The sequence below is a fragment of the Epinephelus fuscoguttatus genome, linkage group LG18 (genome assembly GCF_011397635.1).
Source record: "Epinephelus fuscoguttatus linkage group LG18, E.fuscoguttatus.final_Chr_v1".
In the NCBI taxonomy this organism is placed as follows: Eukaryota; Metazoa; Chordata; class Actinopteri; order Perciformes; family Serranidae; genus Epinephelus; species Epinephelus fuscoguttatus.
The window spans coordinates 37518248-37534631 of record NC_064769.1 but is presented as its reverse complement, the minus strand read 5'-3'; the positions used below and the strand labels follow the sequence as shown (position 1 = coordinate 37534631).

The 16384-nt window shown below is 39.6% G+C and overlaps 1 protein-coding gene across 1 annotated transcript; it reads left to right on the top strand.

Annotated features, from left to right (window-relative positions):
* Positions 1-510: 510 nt before the first annotated feature.
* bcl7a (BAF chromatin remodeling complex subunit BCL7A) lies at positions 511-16160 on the top strand. The gene is made up of 6 exons (XM_049604499.1): positions 511-661; positions 4538-4619; positions 4795-4891; positions 6234-6383; positions 9116-9219; positions 12332-16160. The coding sequence occupies exons 1-6, from the start codon at positions 570-572 to the stop codon at positions 12404-12406; spliced, it is 600 nt and encodes a 199-aa protein (XP_049460456.1). The 5' UTR covers positions 511-569; the 3' UTR covers positions 12407-16160.
* The last annotated feature ends 224 nt before the right edge of the window (positions 16161-16384 follow it).

Sequence of the window (16384 nt, the reverse complement as noted above, 5' to 3'; positions counted from 1 at the left end):
GTATTTTCACATTGTGGTATGAGTACTTTAACTACATTTTCAACGCAGGATATTTATTTGTAACAGAGTATTTTCCACAGTGTGGTACCAGTACTCAAACTACATTTTCCATGCTGGACTTTTACTTAAGTATTTTACTTTTACTCTATTTTCAATGCAGGACAAGGACATTATTTTACTTGTAACAGAGTAATGTTACAGTAGTGTTTGAGTACTTTTACTGGTGTAAATGACGTGATTACTTCCCCCGCCGTTACTCTCAGGCCTCAGCAGACAGACCTGAAAGTTTCGGCCTGAACTTGTGTTAGTTTTGGGGGTGTTTGAGTTGGATGAGGGAGCAGCAGCAGCCTCTTTGTTCTCCTCCACACACACACACACACACACACACACACACACACACAGCAGGGAGACACATCTGTCTTCACAGTGCAGCTGCAGCCACCCCCCCACCCACCCCCCTCTCTGCTCTATCAGTCGGCGCATGCGCAGTGGCTCCTCTGTGCGCTCTACTGTTTGCATTGTGTCTGAACTGCCGGCTGAGCTTTAAAAATATTATACCCACCGCGGCAATGTCGGGCAGGTCGGTCCGAGCTGAGACCCGGAGCAGGGCGAAAGATGACATCAAGAGGGTTATGGCCGCTATTGAGAAAGTACGAAAATGGTAAGAGGAAGAGGGAAAGAAGCGGGCTCGGTTATCTAACACGAGAAAGGCTCGGGCTTGTTGGGGGAGGAGAGGGAAGGAGACGGGATGGAATTGAAAGAAAAGGATGATTTGTGAACGGAGGATTCACGGCAGATGTACTTGCAGCTCAGGTTGCACCGGGGCGCACTAGCGCGGTGCACCGCCTCAGCCCGTCGTCTGGCGGCTGAGGATCCGACATATAACATCATGTACCCGGGTTTTTTTCTCTAAACGGCGAAAGGGTTGAACCCAGAAGCCATTTCGATGCAGTCACATGAAGCCATTGCTGCCCGCTGTTTGAGCCCGTAGCGGCTGTTTGAGGGCCGAAACCTCTCAAAGTGTTGACGGCGAAACATTTTGACGACGGCGCTCCGGAGTCGGAGGAGTTTAGTCCGTGTGGAGTTTTAAATTAAGCGCTTTGAGTCGCCCTTTAGGTCCGAGAGAGACGGAGGAGGCTCGGTGGGGGTTGGGAGAGGGAAGTAGGCTAACAGGAGTGCATGGCTCAACACGTACTCACTCAGTCTTCACGTTTAACACAACAAGAACACACTTTAAACACATTTAACCCTCCTCATCTTCACATGTTAGAGTCGGCGACATATTTAGGCTCGTTTAGGCGGGTAACTCCGCCCGGCGGCAGCATTAACACGGCGTTGTTTTTTATCAGGTGGTTTAATCAAACGTCCCCAGGTCAAAGTCAGGAGAAGTTAGTGGTTTTAAAATATTGTTAATTTAACCGTCCTTTTTTTAAGATTGAAAATAAAACACATCGTCAAACTGGATTTTAAGCTTTCGGGTACAAATATATAATTTAATAAAATTTTAATTTTTTAATTTAGGTTGTTTATTTTCTGTTTACTTGCTGTAATGTAAGCTAACACTGTGCTACTAAACTAGCAACAAAAGTTTCTCCCTTTAATGCAGGACTTTTACTTTAAGTTAATTAACTGAATACTTCCTCCACCACTTCCGGCTGAAACTATTAGTCAGTAATCTAAGCAATTAGTTGATCTGCGTAAAATTAATCAGCAACAAATTCATTCATTGGTGGTTTAATCAGACATCCCCAGATCAAAGTCAGGTCGTTTAAAATAATAGTTAATAAGTCTTTTTTGAAATTAAAAATAAAACACATTGTCAAACTGGGTTTTAAGCTTTTGGGTACAAATATAACATTTTAAAAATGTTAATTATTTAATTTGGGTTGTTTATTTTTTGTTTTTTGTTGCTGTAATGTAAGCTAACACTATGAATGCTACTCAACTAGCTAAAAAAAGTTTCTTTATATTGCCACGTGTGTAAATACATACAAATTATGAATATATATGAAATATAAAGTGCTCCTTGCGTATTAAGCAACTAAATGCTACTTTCACATTAATCTAGTACTGATAATAAAACAATAATATATCCAACAGCATAACTCTCAGGGAATTATGAGTAATTTTAAACTTTAACTGATACATACTTAAGTGGTATTGTAAATGAAGGCCTTTTACTGTAAGTAAATGAACTGAATACACTTCCTCCACTGTTTCACAATGAAACAATTAGTCGATTAATCAGCAACAATTTTAAGTTATCAGGTGGTTTAATCAAACCAGGCCAAAGTCAGGAGAAGTTAGTGTTTTGGAAATAATGTTAATTTAATGGTCAACTTTTAAAATTAAAAATAAAACGCATTGTCAAACTGGATGTTAAGCTTTCAGGTACAAATATATAAATGTATGATTTTTGTTTTGTGTTGCTGTAATGTAAGCTAACACTGTGTGCTGCTAAGCTGTCTAAACACAATACTTACTGACATGTATGTCATCTCAAGCTCTGTACTGAAGAACGTCTATAACAAAATTGTACTTTACTTGAGTATTTCCATTTTATACAACTTTATAATCAAACTTAACTTCACTTTAATGGTAAATATTTTATTTGTCACATCAAGTTTTAACACACAATAAATGATATGTAAATATATACAGTTGATTATAGAATGTTAAGTGCTGTTTGCTCCACTTTAACTAACTAAATGCTACCTGCACATTAACTTAGCACTGATATTATTACAATACTATTATATCCAGTACTATACCACCAGCTGAATAATGGGGAGGCCTACTTTGACACGTTAAGTACATTTTACTGAGACATACTTAAATGAACTGAATACTTGGTCCACCACTGCCGGACAATCAATTGCTGACCCATTAGTCACTGAGCAGAAAATGATTTAGTGACAGTTTAGATGATTTATTAAATTGTTTAAGTCAATTTTCTAGAATCCAAAATGCCCAAAATTCCCAGTTTTTGAGTGTTGATTGTACAAAATAAGACATTTGGACACATGATAGGCACTTTCTCAACTTTATGACATTTTATAGACCAAATGTTTAACCGATTAATCAAGAAAATAATCCACAGATTAATTGATAAATATGTTGGTTGCAGCTCTAATTCGAATATTTGTGTTTATTGTATCATATGTTATGACTTTAACAGTATCCTGTTGTAAATTTTAGTGTGGTTTTGTTATTTTAATCATAATTTTGGAGCTGAAACAATTAGTCAGCTTGGTAAGAAAATTAAATCGGCAGCCATGTTGCCAACTGATTAATCATTTAAGTTGTTTTTAAGAAAAGACAGTCTATAAAACTTCTGGTTTCAGCTCTTTTAATGTGAGAATTTGATGGTTTTCTTGGTGATCTTTGGGTTTTGGATTGTTGATCAGACAAAACGAGACGTTTGAATGGTCAGTGTCAAGTTGTGATGAAGATTTTTAGTATAGTCTTACATTTCTTTGACCAAACAATCAATCAAGGGAGCAAATAATCTGTAGATAGATCAATAAGGATTCATTAGTTGCAGCCCTAAACAATATTCCTTTTGATTTTAATTCATAGTTTGTTGTCATAACTCATTCCCATTGTTATTTTCAATGAGTCAATGTTTCTGAATTTTAATTTAAGCTAAAATTATTATTTGATTAAATGATTATTAGATTGGAATAAAGTAACTGACCACTGTTGTAAAAATTATGCATAAATACCTGAACAAAATACAACATTTAAATTTATCAACCAAAGCTTTGGGAGATTTTTTTACAATTTTCTAACATTTTATAGCCAAATTATTTTCTGGCTGCATCTAACAAGTATTTTCATCATCAGCTAATGTGCCAGTTATTTTCTTAATTATTCATTTCAGTTCACAAAATGCCAGAAAATGTTCCTAAAGCCTGATGTGATGTCTTTAAAAGTATTTTATCTGCTGTAGTGTAATTGTACTCAGAGACATAATGAGCCTTTGGGATTCAGTAGTGATTTTAGTGTCTATTTATTATTAACATCATATGTCTCCTGCTGCGCTAATCACAATATTTTCCATTCACAGACAGATATTAAGTCATTTATTAAACAAAAATGCCAAACACTCACCGACTCCAGCCTCTAAAATATGATAATTTGCTCTTCTTGGCTTTATATCATTTTATATTTAATTTATTCAAGTTTGGGCTGTTGGTTGGAGGCAATCTGACAATGTAATAATTGGCTGCGGGAAAATTGAGATGGCCATTTATAAATGTTGTCTGACAATTTGTGGACTAAATGGTTGAAAAAATGATGAAGAGTAAAAATAATAATTTGCAGCCTGTACTCTTAAACTAATGTCACCATGATAGCCCACCAGGAACCCTTTATATGTATTATATTATTTATAGAATGACTGTGTTCTTTGTGACAGCGAGCTGCGTTCTTGTCTTTGCTTTACGTCAAGTCACAGTGTCTTAATTTAGAAATGCCGGGGGCAATAATGTAATGTATGGTGCCTTTGAGTGAGCTTGTGTTCGCTCCTACACAGGGAGAAGAAATGGGTGACTGTTGGAGACACGTCCCTTCGCATCTACAAGTGGGTGCCAGTGACGGAGCCCAAATCAGATGATGTGAGTTCTGCCTCTCTAAGTGATATTAATAGTCAGTTACAGTAAAGCCTTAAACACACTGTGTAACAGGTCCTTTTATATACAAAAGAATATTTTCTCCCTTAATGTCAAGAGCTAAATGTATCTTTATTTTCTCTATTGTGTGTTTTAATAGTGACTTTTTCTCTCATTGTAGAAAAACAAAAATAAGAAGAAGGGTAAAGATGAGAAATACGGCTCAGAGTTGACGACTCCAGAGAACAGTTCCTCTCCGGGAATGATGGACATGCACGGTACGTACTGAAAATCTTTACGGACACGGCCGGTGATATTCTGTGCTTTTCTTACTGCCAACAAATCCAATGAAAAGCCGAAAATCAGCATCCTGTTAGCCCATCTCTAAATACGTTCTGACGTCTGCCTGTGGCTCTCAGCTCCAAGCCCATTGGCTCCTACTGTAGATGTATATCTTTAAAAAAATATATATATATAATGTTTGTGCAACAGTGTGGCTCAATGATGTGTTTTAAATAGTTTTTGGACAACAATGGAGCTCTATGGCACAGATCAGGCTCTGCTTGTTAGTAGATGCATTAACAGATGGTTTTGATCTTGTCACAGGATTTGTTGACTATAAGGAAGATCTTTAAAATCCTACAAAGAGACATTCACAAAACTTTTTTTTTTTAATCTGTTGCTCAGCCGCTCCACGATGTTGCGATCACAAATCAAAGTCATAGCCCCCACGAATTCTGCGCAACCTTGCACTTTTGTCCGATCACTGCAATATCACCAAACTTCAGTTTCTGGTCGTGTCGACGCAGACATTCGCGACATGAACATCTCACATTCCCCAAGAAAATTACTGCCGAAGACTGAGCAAGGCGTTCCCTGATATTCTGCACAAAAGCAGCACTAAACTGTTCAGCAGCATGTGCAACATCGTGGTGGAACACAAATGAAATTCATCGATTGACATTAAATACTTAACTACCGCAAAACGTACCCAGAGAACGACTGAAGCACGTCGACAACAGATTAGACAAATCAACCTGACCGAGGCTGCTGCCTCCAGATCTACATATTGCTCGAAGAATCAAGTGTTAGCTTAAACATGCTGGTGAAGTGGTAACATTGGGTGATGTCACAAACTCAGTACAGGGCCGTTTTATTCTTTGATTTTACTAAATAATACAAAAACAATTGCAATTTTCCCAATGCTAAAAAACATAGCATTGCAATTTGTTTAAGAAAAGCTGTCATGAAATCACAAATTTTAAGCTGCAGCAACCCCAAAAAGAGTCTGTGAAATCCTGGAGGAAGTGGTTGCTTCTTCTTAAGACAGCCACACCCTTTCTTGTCTCAGGCATTGACAGTTTAAAATGAGTTTAGAAATGAACTGTAGCATTTTAAAGTGTTAAAACCTGCAGATACTTGAAGTACCTGTGCTTTGAGACATTTGTACCCACTGCTCCTGACGGTTTTTATGCGTCTTACATGAAAAATGACACACTGATGAAAAAAATCCAACACAAAACGACAAAAAAATATTATGTTTTGTGTCTCAAGATCAGTGTTTGACAATCTCCTAATAACATAAACCACCTAAAATGACTCCATCTCTGTCTTTTCCAGATGACAACAGCAACCAGAGCTCCATCGCCGACTCATCTCCAGTCAAACAGGAAAACAGTTGTAGCACCAGCCCCGCCCCGGAGCCCACCGCAACGTCTCACCGCGAGAACAGCGAGGGCAAGACTGACCAGAGCCCGGACAGCAAGAGGGGTCAGACACTCACACACACTCTCACACACACACACATCTGACATTACCAACGGTCTCTTCACTGTTATTTCCAACTCAGAGAGGACGGCTAGCAGGTGTCAGTGTAGCTGTACGCCTCATTGGATGGATGATTAACCACTTCCTGTTTTTGTTTTGCCGCTCTAATTTTGTCTCTGTCTTGTAACGACAGGACCAACGACATCGCACTGAGAGACAATTTAAAAGACTACTTCCACCTCATAGTTAAATACAACTTTAACCGCCAACCTTCTTCCTCCTCCAACACTCTCAGACATGGACCTGATGGCGACTCAACATGTTGGTCTCATGTCTGAATAACTGACAGTCGTACTAGTGAAGAGCTATGAACATTTCTGTAACACTTAAAACACAGCACAGTCTCAACTGAATGCTGTCAGTTAAAGAGAAAAGCAGGAGAGAGTGAACATGTTAAACACTTAATCACACACATTAATTACTCATTTAGCATCTCTTGTGCTCCTAATAAATTAAAACAGTATAATAGATAAATCATGAAACACTTTGAATATGACCGTTTTAAGTTTCTGAGTAGATTCTTCTCACATCCGTGATATTTTTTTTCCCTTTTCTACAAACAAAACAAACCCTTGTGCAACCACTTGCGAGGCCTCTTATTTTCTGGATCTTTGGCATTTATTTACTCATGCCAGCTGCGTGGATGAATAAATAAATATGCTGTAAAAAACACTTCACATACAGCCTGTGAGGAAATATGACTAAAATAAAAGTAGGGCTGCAGCTAACGAGTATTTTCTCCATTGGTTAATCTTTTGTAGCGGTGGGAGATATGACCAAAATCTTCGTACATGCTCCGTCATTGTCTTTATATCAATGTAAAAGTATATATCATGATACAGTAATTGTTTTGTAAAGTCAATTAAGAACTGGTTTAAAATAATCAAATGTGATGTAGTGCAGTATGGTTATTTTCTTCTTTTATTTGGAACTTATGGACAAACAAAAAACAGCTGCCTCACATCAGAGAATGATTGATTTAAAAAATAAAAAAACTCAAATTGGTAAAACTAAACTTTGTTCAGAGTAGAAGCTTTAAGGTTCCTGAGGTCGGTTCTTTCAAGTGTTACGGGTTTCTGTATTTTCAACTGCCCAAGTCACGTTAACACTGCGAGGCAGCTGGTTTTGCAAGAATTACAAGATCGCGTAAGATCCAGCCCTGACTTGCTGCTCAGCCTGTCCTGAGTAGCTCCTGCGGTACAAACGGTTTTGCCAAGTCTCTATCGAGGGACACATTACACGGTATATACTGTCATATCGCTCAATCACAATCTTTGGATTATTCTCTTGGGTAATTGTTTAATCTATGACATATCAGAAAATGGTGAAAAATGCCCAGTAAAGCTTCATCAAGCCCAACGTGATGTCTTCACATGATGTTTCGGACTTTTGGTCAGACGAAATAAGCAAATAATTTTATCATGTAAGACAGAGAAAAGCAGCAGGACGTCACAATTAAGAAGCTGGAAGCTGTGCGTCTTTGCTTGAAAAATGACTTTACAATGAATCTGTTCTCAAAATAGTTTACAAAAATGTTCCTCCTAATCGTGTCAGCGCGAAATGAGAGCAGGAGGGAGAGCAGCTCAAGGAGATGGTCCTCAAGCGCTGCGTCAAACAGTTGGTGATCATGAATAGATTCTGATTCTTTCGGAAAACAGTGAAATACTGAATGCTCATAATAATAAGCTCGAAATACAAGTCAGCATCGCCAGTATTTCTGCAGTTTCCTCGTGCCCTCACAGTTTAATTGCAAAAAAATGCTTGAAAAACATGGCAACATAAATGACTTGAAATCAAGTTGCAACAATCCCAAAATCAGCACGCAGAATCCCAGAGGGACTGATTGTCATTCAACGCTCGTGCACTGTCGAACATTATAAGACAGGCAGCAGAATTTGCTATCTGATATCTTTAAATGATGAAATTTAAAAAGAAAATGTGTCCATCACACACGACTGTCATTCATTAAATCTTCAAAGACGCCTCTGTGTGAATAACAAAAAGCCTTCGCTTAACAGATGGATGAAGCCAGTAATGAAGAGTAGGGCTGCAGCTCATGACTGTACGACAACTGTTGGATTGAGAAAATGTAAAAGATAAATTAATAATTTTTAAAAAATCAACCATGACTGAAGACTGAAAACAGCAAATATTCTTATTTCAGAAAGTGTAAATAATCAAAATGTTTACTGATAATTTCCTGTTGATCGATCTGATTGATTCAGGATCTGTTCGTTAACTCAACTTTATTTATGTGGCACCTCTCATACAAACACGCAGCCTAAAGTGCGTGACATGGCAAAATTGGAATGACGCAGACACAATTTAAAGGACAACACAAACAACTAAACGGAAAGTTTTGCAAGACTAGAATATTACAACAATAAGACAGTAAAATATTAAAAACAAAACAAACTAACAAAAGACGAGTAAAAGTCCACAGAATAAAAAGAAAGTTAAACTCAACTGACCTTTAGTTTGTGTCTCCGCTGACTCCATGTTAGTGTGCAGTTACTTCTCTTCACCACAGTGTGTCATTAAAGGGTCAGAAAACAGGTGTCTGCAGCTACAACATGTCTTCTCTCAGATACATATCTCAGTCCTCCGCTGTGTTTACTGCCAGATGAATAAACATGCTCCTGTTCTGATTTGTTGATGTGTTAAAAACTCCTCAGGTAAGACCACCCCGTCATCAGAGACCTCAGAGAGAGCACAAAGTGCCAAGAGAGACAGTCTGTCCTCAGGGGAGAGGGACTCTTCAGACAACAAAGCCACTCAGGTACGAACACGGCTTATAAACTACACTCAAGACGCATTTTCTCACTTCCTGTAATGGTATCTGGCCGTGCAGGTACTTGCAATCGTATGTGTTCAGGTTTTGACGAATCATAGCTGCGATTTCTAAACTTGTCCCAGAAATTATCATCATGTAAAGCTCCATGTCTTCCTGACAAATTCCCCAACACTTCAAACTGTTGACAGTGAAGTGTGAGGAAGAGATGTAACCACGATGTTGCTTAAATTTTAAATTCCGTGAACACTGCAAACAAACATTTTTGGTTTGGAGGCAGAACTCTGAAAACCAGGACAAACAAAACTTAAGAAAATCCAGAAAACAAACAAAATCCGTGTCTGATTTATCAACATTTATCCCTTTCCTCTGTAGCTGCTGCTTTAACAGCCACACCATATTATACGTTGGCCCCGGGCACTCAGTGAATGTTAAGTAGATATTTATAGTCGCACAGATACAGCAGGACCTTGAATAACAACATGTCCTTGGAGCATGTGTGCGACAGTGTGCCTGTTTAATAAAAGTTGTAAATATCTCAACACAACAAACACCAGGCCTGAATGCATTATGCTTTTTTTAATCCCCTGTTAGCTTCCACACAAAGTATGCTAACCTTAAAGGTCCAGTGTGTAGGATTTAAGGGCAGCTATGGGCAGAAATAAAACATAATTCATAACTATGTTTCCATTAGTTTATAATAACCTAAAAATAAGAACTGTTGCGTTTTCAGTACCTTGTAGACAGAGCTGTTTATATGTACAAACTCCACACTGTTGTATCTACAGTAGCCCAGAATGGACAAATCAAACTCTGGCTCTGTATAGGGACATACATGTTTTCACATCAGCCACAGTAGTATTCCTACATGCTTGCAGGGTCCAAAACTAACTTTTTCACTTACCAGCCAGGCTGGCTGGTAAGTGAAAAAAAAAGGCCAACCAAATAAAAATTGCTTTTAAGTGTTGTAATTTGCTATCAGTATTATTTAGCATGTCATTTGGGTCTTGTATGCGATTCTCAATCAATATTTTAATAGTGTGCACTAATATTAGTATAATGTATGCTAAAATATGAATGACTGTTTCAACAGTTAAGTGTAATATTTGGGTTAATAAATTATGTAGTATTCTTACTACAGTGCAAAAAGAATCTTTTATTAAGGAATTTTATATGAATCACTGACTTCAGTCCCCTTTGGACAGTTGAGACATAACATTTTAGCTCGACCAGACTGCAACAGCAGGGCCTGCCCTATACAAACATGAATGTCTGACCAGTGGTGGACAAAGTATTCAACGACATGACTTGAGTGAAAGTAAAGATACTCTTGGTCAAATATTACTCCAATACAAGTGAAAGTTGTTCAGTCATTTTGAAGTGAAACTGCACCAACTGATTAACATACAAGTAAAGAACAGTCCCTAAAGTGTGTTGAGGTTTATGGATGGTTACCTGCCACAAAGAGAGAAATGTGAACGGCTTGTTTCTCCTCTGACACAACACATACCTGTGTGCTCAGCTGTTCAGGTACGTTTGGGCAGCGATCGCAGTGCACCGAAATTCTCGCGTAAGCCCGTTCACATCAGATGCGCATTTCTCCACGCCGGTCGACAAGCGGTTCTGCTCCCAGCTGTTGTCTCTGTCACATTTGGGGCTGTTTTTCCATCATGGGTAACTGCCCAGCTTGACACATTCGCTCGCGGCTCGCGCAGAAAATAGACCAGACGCTGAAACGATCACTGCAGGGCAGCTCCGCAGCCGGTGTGGATGACACAATTGGTTAACGTGGGCGCCGAAAGGAAACTGGCTTCGCTTCGAGGCGCTTCGAGGCTATTCACAGCGCTTCCACGGGCGGCCCTGGCGTTACATGACCAAAGATTGTCTCTGCTTGAAATACACATTACTCTGCCAGGAAACCAGCCGATACCAGCACCGTTCTACAGTAACAAAAATGCATAACTCGCCAGAGTTGCGAGTGGTCTTAAAAATTTACCGGCCAGAGACAAAATCTACCCGTAATTGGCGAGTGGCGAGTGTTAGTTTTGGACCCTGCATGCGTGGCATACACAAGTTTCAGCTGGCTGCAGTCTGCAACCTCACCACTAGATGCCACTAAATCCAACGCACTAGCGCTTTGAACATTGTCTGAAAAATATTGCGTATGTTTTAAGAGCTGTTTGAAATCGTTGATCACATTTTTCAATCACCAGGTCTTGTTTTAATTACAACTAAACTGTGTAGGACTAAGTTAAACCCACTCGCAGACCTGTTCCTGGTGCCAGCTAGCAAGGAGAGCAACATTTAACTGTTAATCTCTTCTTTCTCCTCATTACTTCAAGGTCATACTTGCATTTGGCCATGTAGTCGAGCTAGTTTGGTGTCTCTGACAAGGAGCTCTCCGTTAGTTACTCACTCTACAGCAGGAAATAGAACTTCAAAATAAAAGCTCTGTGCCAAAAATTTACTGTACTTCAAAATAAAAGGTGCTTTGTTTTACAAACTTGACACGTTTGCGAGTCACTTGCGGTCCTTTCAGGATGGACCCGCGACCCACAAGTTGGAAACCACAGGTTTAGTCGACTAATTGAGCACATCCCTGTTTCAAGTTCCCTTTTGATCATGTTAAAAACATACTTTCTGCATGAACCCAAGGGTTTGTGTGCTGTAAATTCTGTTTAACTGAAGTCGGAAATATTTTCTCATCTGCTGTAGGCAGTCGTGGGTTTGTTGCAACAGTAGACTGTGCTGCAATTTGTGGAGTGAGTAAGCACCATAGTTCAAGGAATTATTGTTATATACTGCTGAGAAGTACTGAAAGAATGTGATATAACGAAAAATAGTTCTAGGTCATACCATCCCTACTGGTTTACATCATACTTATATATTAGATCGATATTCGATAAATATTAAATTACATTCTACGTGTTATTAAAAAGGTCTTTTAAAAGTGTGACCCCAGCAGATGCTGTTAGCTTAACTGTCATGGAAATGTCGATGTTCTTCTTGGCATTAAAGTTGCTATTGTACATGCTCTGTACGAGTTTTAACAAAAGAAAAATGTCTGAGTCTTAATGACGCATTTATTTTTTTCTCATAGGACCTAGAGGAGGAGGCTCCGCCCAGCAAGAAAAGCAAAGTGGAGTCCTCGTCTCAGGACTTTGAGGAGAGTTAAATGTTTGGGGCTGAGTCATTCCTCTCCTCCCTCCCTTCCTCCTCCCTCCCTCTGCACCTCCCTCCATTAACTCTAGATAATTTAGGGCTAATGGATGCACCGGCTCTCCTCTCACTACCCCACCTCCCCCTCTCAATACCAAAGGGAGAATGGACGTCTCTCTTCCCCTCCTCCTCCTCTTGCCCTAACACTCCTCTGCCACAGAGGGAGAATGGATATTACCTCTATTCACTGGTCCCCTCCGTGCTTCCTTCCAGTTTCTCCACACCTTTTCACTAATGCCAAGAGAAGCTCTGAATCCCGGGGCTACAGTCCCCTCCGTGACCAGGGGGGCGGCGCCGTCAGCCGAGCCCCAGCCACCGCCAGGCCAGACGACAAACACTGACCTGCATCTGTGACTAGAAAGAGTTAACACTGGGGATCTGAGATTAGGACGAGGTTGATCCCGGGCGCTGCTCTGAGACCGCTTTTCAAAACGTTTTAGTGCTACTGGTTTAGCTCAGGATACCCACGAGGCTAACCTGGTCTCAGATCAGCGGCTGCGGGGGGAACCTCCGCCCTAAGACCACGTCACTTCAATCCTCCCGATTCGCCTCCTGTTAGACTAATGTTCTATATTTGTTTAGGAAACGTTTAGGGTTTTTTTCTCAGGAGGGTCAATGCACTGTTATGGTATGTCACAATCGATCACAGATAGATTTGCTGCTGTAGTGGAAGTCTTTTTTCTCTATCCATGAAAAGTTCTCCATTCATGTTTTTTTTAAGTGAGTTAGTTTGTGGTTTGTAGAAGAAGAAGAAGGTACTGGTCAAGATTGGATAAGTAGTGAAGGCAGGTAGCGTAGATCCTGAAGGTGTGCCTTGAGTTGCTACGATTAAATACACGTTTTAGGTCAAGCAGGTTTTCGAAATACAATTTTGGTGCCATGTTTTTGTTTTGTTGTTTTGCCTTATAATCATCACTAATTAGCATTATCCAAGATTTATGTTCAATTGCAACACTTGTTTTTATTCAAAGGAATAATTCAACATTTTGGGAAATATTTAGAGTTAAAAGAGAGGGTTGATACCACTCATGTCTGCGTGTTACATGTGAAGCCAGTTACGTTAGCTTACCTTAGCTTAGCATAAAGCCTGGAAACAAAGGGAAACTGCTAGCCTGGCTTTGCGCAAAGTAACCCCCATAAAACAGCCGCTGAGAGTGCTGCAGGGGCGACGTTTTTCTGTAGGTCGACCCAGATGTTAGCATTGCCCTGGTTCCCTCGTCAAAAAGCAACAGGTTTTTTTTTATTGGATTTTGGATTATTGCAGAAAACAAGCTCTGGCAAACAAATATTTTTGACACTTAGATGTTTTGTTCAGCAAGATTTGAAGCGTTAAGATATAATGAACTACACCACGGTTGCATGACTTAACGTTACCACCATAACGAGGCGGCAAAGCCATGTTGATCATGATGACATTCTGTAGTCTCCTTTAGCCACTTGTTAGCAACCACCTCTTTTAAGATGCTTAAAGTTTACTGACTTATTTTATGTCATAGAACAGAACATTAAAGTCTCTCCAGCTTGTGTTAACCACAGATCTTATTTCAGGCCTCTAACCAAAAACCTGTTGACCTCAAGATGAGGGAACTCAGACAGCTAAAATGCTAACGCATTCCTGCTGCTCTCTATAACAGGTTAGCGTAGCATAAGACTTGAAATAACAGCTAGCCAGTTTCTGTCCAAAGAATACCCGACATAAAATTTGTTTTCAAGCTTCTGTTTCTATACAAATTAATCTTGTAGACTTAATGTTTTAATTAGTGAGCATTAGAGGTGCTGGTAGGCGGAATTAGCTCACTAATTAACACGTATCTTTGTTTAATTTGTATTAGGGACGTCAACGATTAATCGATTACACACCATGAATATTTTTGACCAGGTACACGTGTCTGACCATAGGTTCATTCTGCTGCTTCTCACTTTTCTGCACTGTGTACCACCCGGGTCTGGTGGGAACTAGCTAGCTGTGCAGCTCATTTGGCGATTACCGCTTGTAACACCATCCCAACCGAACAGCATTGCTGTGGAAACATTGTGCCCACCCTCCTCAAGTCTACCCCAGGGCACTCCTTGGAGTAGTGGCTTAATTTTGAGATGCACATCCCCTTTAGCATTTTTAACTACTGTTAGCAGTGTCAGCACAGCTGGTAGTAGTGCTAACATAGTAAATAATGCTAAAGGGGTTTTGCGGCTCAAAATGAAGCTGCGTATTCACCAGAGCTACCTGTGGGAGGATCAGAGGGTGGGTACAATCTCACAGCCGCTAGCTAGCTCCTACCCGATCAATGTGTTGTGCACTGCAGAGCAGTCAAGGCTAACGTTAGCTAACCATTGATGGGTGGGCAAGTGGGTGCAATGTTTCCGCATGTTAACATGGCTAGCCGGCTGTCTGTTAGCAAAACCAACAGAAAATAAAATAAAAGCAGATATTTACATCATAAAACTAAAATTTCACCACCTTTGAATGGATAGTTCTTCGAAATGGGGCGCTAAAGCTCTCTGAGTCAGCGTAGCATCAAAAGGCCTTTTGTTTTTTCACATGTTATGCGAAGGCTAGCTGTTTCCCCGTTTCCAGTCTTTAAGCTAAGCTAAGCTAACCGTCTCCTGGCAGCTGTAGCTTCATCTTTACTGCACCGACCTGAAATTGTTTTTCCCAAAATGTGGAACTGTTTCTTTTAAACAGTTAAAAACTGGAATTTGAACACTACCCAGAAGAACTTTATATTCTGGATATTTTAACATCTGCAAACCTCATAATTCAGAGTTCCCGGATGCTGATCTGTTTGTACTTCATGTGGTGTCCCCCCCCCCCTCCCCTGAAGTAGAAACCGACCAGTTACAGTTACTGGGACTGGTTTTCCCGTCTGGTCCACCATCATGACTTGTATTTAATCACCTCCCACCTCTGTACATGTTCTGTGTGTCACTACTTATCTCTGACAGAAGGGTCCAGTCTTTTAGCTCAAGCATTGGTTCTAATCCTCCTTCAAGGTGCTGTCTATTGGCTGAATCCATACACGTGTGGCATCAAGCACGCTCTCGGTTTTTGTGCAGATTTGTGCAATTTACTTGAACTTTATATATACACACACACATATATATATATAGTGCGGATTCAGACCTGTGACCTCTAATGTACAACCTCACACATGGAAGATTCAGTTTCATTAACATTTACTCGCGGATATGGATTGAAATCAATTGAATCACTGCAAACCAATGACGTCATGACGTAACAGGGGCTATAAGAAGTACTTTAATACGCAGAATTACTTGATCAGATTTCAGCAAATCAGCATTCACATGGATGGAGAGAAAAGAAATTTTTAAAATTGTCTCAGTTTAGAGGATGGATTAGCATATACCTCATTCCCAGTCCAGCAGCGCTGGAACTTAAAATGCTATTGTATTGACATTAACAGTTATAAACAGCATTATGTACACTTGGTTTAAAAAAAAATCTCACTTATGTTGTAGCTTTCACCTGATTGAGCCGATTGCTTATAGTTTGCTCATAACTGTGTGTTTAAAACAAAAAAGAGCTGTGAGATATAAAATCTTGTATGTTGTTTTTTTTTCTTGGGACCATTTTGTTTCAGTTTAGATCTTGTACAGATTTATGGTTTGGTTTGACTTATTTATTCCATCAGTAGTGCTTGGTTTTTATCATGTCCAATGGTTTTGTTTTCTTAATAAAATTCACAAAAGTTTTTGGTGTTTGTCTTCAGTGTTTACAGGGAAAAGAACAGAGTTAGACAGTTTCTAATACGGGATATCTCTTTTTCTTTATCTTATTACTGGTTGAAGTACCATTGGTGGTTTTAACCCTTTGAAACCTGAGCAAAGTGGCTTGATTTCTTTCAAAAATACGAGAAGAAGGCAACGAGCAATGAGAGAAGAAATGACCCAAAAAGTTTGTAGAAAAAAAGAAACT